At 42.9% G+C, this 3,842-nt stretch overlaps 1 protein-coding gene across 1 annotated transcript; it reads left to right on the top strand.

Moving 5' to 3' along the window:
- The first annotated feature begins 2,296 nt into the window (after positions 1 to 2,296).
- On the top strand, positions 2,297 to 2,692 carry LOC117294752 (uncharacterized protein K02A2.6-like). The gene has a single exon (XM_033777267.1). It carries the CDS (start codon positions 2,297 to 2,299, stop codon positions 2,690 to 2,692), a length of 396 nt encoding a protein of 131 aa, XP_033633158.1.
- Positions 2,693 to 3,842: the final 1,150 nt, after the last annotated feature.

Below are 3,842 nucleotides of genomic sequence, written 5' to 3' on the forward strand. Positions count from 1 at the left end.
AAGAAAAGACATTTCGACCAGGGTTCAGCGGACCCTGAGGGCCGGTTTCTGGAAAACGCAGCCATGGTGCGACGTGTGAGAGTGGAGAGGTGTTGTTTACTCCCATGCATCGTCACAGTGGTGCAGTGTGTTTACTTTATGCGTCTATAGCGAATCCCACAGTAGCAACGAAACAAATGTCAGACTCTATAGCGGATCTTAAGAAGAAAACAGCATGGATGAGGAAATAGTTAGCAAATACTGACAATAGTATTAGCAGAGAGGATTCATCTGATGATGGGGGGAGTTCCCTTGAAGACGAGGAGGGTGTAAACGAAGCTGGAGAGGGCTTGACGAGGAGGTTCGGGTGCCGAACCCCAGGTTTGAGCCACTGGCTGCAGATCACAACAAACGTAAAAATCTGATACAGGAGGAGATGCTGAGTGTCTAAACAACACCGAATGGTAAGTCCAAAAAGGACCGGTCATTAAAGAACAAATGATGCAATGTTTACTCCACCACTGTTGACATGAAGTACTTATAATTATGCGGCATATTTGCAAAGAATAACGTTGTAAGATGTGCCCCTTTAATCCTATATGAAAATAGACCTTTTCGCAAATACCGGGGCGCGCGCGTAAAGCTTGGAATTAGGTGCATTGTGGTCTAGCTGGTATCCAAATTTGATCCATATATATCCCACAATGCACCTCATTCAACAGTCTGCGCTTGCGCATTGGTATTTGCAATAAGGTCTATTGCCACTTTCATTGTATAAATAGCGCCCTCAAGGGTTGAGATATGTAATTCCTTATCTTCCAATATGGCTAGTTATGGCGAGCCTTCATGTACCAATCAACCCATGCAAAATCTCACAAACTGGCGACGAGGATGACTCTAAAACTTTATCAAACTGATATATAATATACCTCAACTCTACAACTAGACATTTGGCATTTTTAAGCATTATTTCTTGCTGCAAATAAGTGATTTGGATCCCGTTTTTCCCAAGTTACTTTTGACAACTTGATCTCCGTCATCCTAACTGTTTTGTGCATGCTATACACACACAAAGTCAACGTGAATAGTCGGTGTACATTACGATGGCGTCTATGATGATCGGGCGAATCGATCCCTTCATCAATGCAGAAGAGGATTGGCCAACATATGTTGAACATTTAGAACAATGATTTGAGGTGAACAGTATTGATGATAGCAAGAAAGTATCGGCTCTGATTAGTCTTATTGGAAGTAAAAAAAATACAGGCTGTTGAAGAATTTGACAACACATGCCAAACCCTCCTCCAAAACATATGATGAACTTGTGAACATTTTGACTTCACATCTGTCTCCCAAGCCCCTGGTAATTGCGGAGAGGTTTCGATTTCATAAAAGAGACCAGACAGTAGAGGGGGAACGTTGTGTCAGCGTCTATCAAGCTGAATTACGCAAATTAGCTGAGCATTGTAAATTCGGAGAGTATCTCAATGGGGCTCTACGTGATAGATTTGTCTGCGGATTGCGAGCTGGTAACATCCAGAAATGGTTATTGGCTGAAGATAAGCTCACATTGAAGAAAGCTACAGAATTTGCAAACGCAATGGAAACCGCAAGCCGAGATGCAGTTGAATTACAACAACAAATGAAACCAAGCAACGCAGTACATGCCATAGCTACAACAAAGAAGTCTTCTTCATTTTCTTCATCTTGGAAAAAAGGTCACACTCCTGACAACTGCCGATTTAAAGTAGCAACATGTCATTCCTGTGGAAAACATGGTCACATAGCTCCAGTCTGCCGATCCAAACCACCTCGCACTCCATCTGACAACACTCCATCCAACAAACCCCAACAGAATTAAAAGCATAAGGGGAACATTAATGTCATGGAGGAAGTCCCAGTTATGGATGATGATGACGACGATGTGTTGATTATAAGAGTTAGCATCCACACTGTCGGCCGCACTGCTTGTGACAGAAGTACAGCAGTATTTGTGACTATTCATCTCAATAACACTCCTATCAAAATGGAAGTAGACACTGGTTATGCTATCACAATACTTTCCATGGCAGACTACACAAGAAGTACTTACCAAATGAGAAGCTGCTGAAGACAAAGGTGAAATTACAAACCTACACTGGTCAGACAGTCACTCCTGCAGGAACTGTAGATGTCAATGTCTTGTATAACAAGCAGCAATATTTTTGGCAAACTGTACGTCGTTGAAGGTGGTGGACCTCAATTAGTTGGCCATGATTGGTTAGCACACATCAAGCTGGATTGGCCCAAGTTGCTAGCAATTTCAACGGTACCTACAATGACCACTGAAGAAAAGCTAAAATCACTCCTGAATGAATATCAAAATCTCTTCAGTGAAAGAATTGGCGAGCTTAAAGAGATAAGAGGAAAACTTAAGTTAAAGAAAAGTGCACAACCTGTGTTCATGAAAGCGAGACAAGTGCCATACGCCATTCGACCGAAAGTTGAAGCTGAACTAAAGAAACTTCAGCAACAGAAGATAATAGAACCTGTGAAGAATAGTGAGTGGGCAACCCCGATAGTTCCTGTGCCTAAACCGAATGATGGTGTCCGTATCTGTGGTGACTTCAAGGTAACAGTGAACCCAAATATAATCATTGATCACTACCCCTTGCCGAGAGTAGAAGATGTATTTGCAACATTTTCGGGAGGAGCAGAGATACAGCAAATTTGATCTACATCAAGCTTACCTACATATGGTAATGGACCCTGACTCCAAAAAGTTACTCACAATCAACACCCACAAGGAACTCTTTGCTTTCAACTGCCTATTCTTTGGTGTAGCGTCTGCACCTGCCATGTGGCAAAGAACCATGGAACAAGTTCTCCAAGGCATACCTGGCGTACGATGTTTACTAGATGACATGATCATCACAGGCCGCACTGATGATGAGCACCTTGACAACTTAAGGAAAGTTCTCCAACGACTCAAAAATAGCGGACTACGCTTGAACCAATCGAAGTGTAAATTTCTCAAGAAGAAAGTAATCTTCTGCAGCCATGAGATAACAGGAAACGGTCTAAAGAAAACGGAGGACAAAATCAATGCTGTGATGAACGCACATGGCCCTACTGATGTCAGTCAGCTACGATCCTTCCTTGGCTTAGTAAATTACTACCATCAGTTCTTACCCAACTTAGCGACTGAGCTACACCCGTTAAATCAGCTACTCGAGAAGAACCACAAGTGGGAATGGAATGCAAACTGTGAAAAAGCATTTCAAAAAGCGAAATCACTCATCACTACAGATGTAGTCCTTACCCATTATGACCCCAGTCTTCAAGTGAAACTTGCATGTGACGCGTCACCATATGGACTGGGCGCAGTCATGTCACATGTCATGTCCGATGGATCGGAGCGTCCCATATCGTATGCATCACGCACACTTACGACTGCCGAACGCAATTACTCTCAAATAGACAAGGAGGCACTTGCATTGGTGTGGGGAGTGAAGAAATTCAACCTCTACTTATGTGGAAGGAAAATCACCTTAGTGACTGACCACCAACCACTCACGTCTATCTTCAATCCAGTGAAGAGCACCTCTGTAACTACCACTGCACGCCTCGTAAGATATGCAGTTTTTCTTGGCAGTCACGATTATGACATCGAGTATAAGAACACCACACTTCACAGCAACGCTGATGGTTTATCTCGATTACCCCTGGGTCAAACAATGTCTCCACAGAATGATCCAGTTGACGTATTCAACATGACTCAATTTGAAACCTTACCGGTCTCCAGCGCTGATGTTCGTAGAGAAACATCCAGAGATTCCTCACAATAATGTTGATCCAAATCTTGCAACATACTACAGTCGACG

Source organism: Asterias rubens, chromosome 9 (genome assembly GCF_902459465.1).
Source record: "Asterias rubens chromosome 9, eAstRub1.3, whole genome shotgun sequence".
In the NCBI taxonomy this organism is placed as follows: Eukaryota; Metazoa; Echinodermata; class Asteroidea; order Forcipulatida; family Asteriidae; genus Asterias; species Asterias rubens.

Coding starts and splice junctions, on each gene's coding strand:
- LOC117294752 (XM_033777267.1), top strand. CDS start 2,297: ATGACCACTGAAGAAAAGCTAAAATCACTCCTGAATGAATATCAAAAT.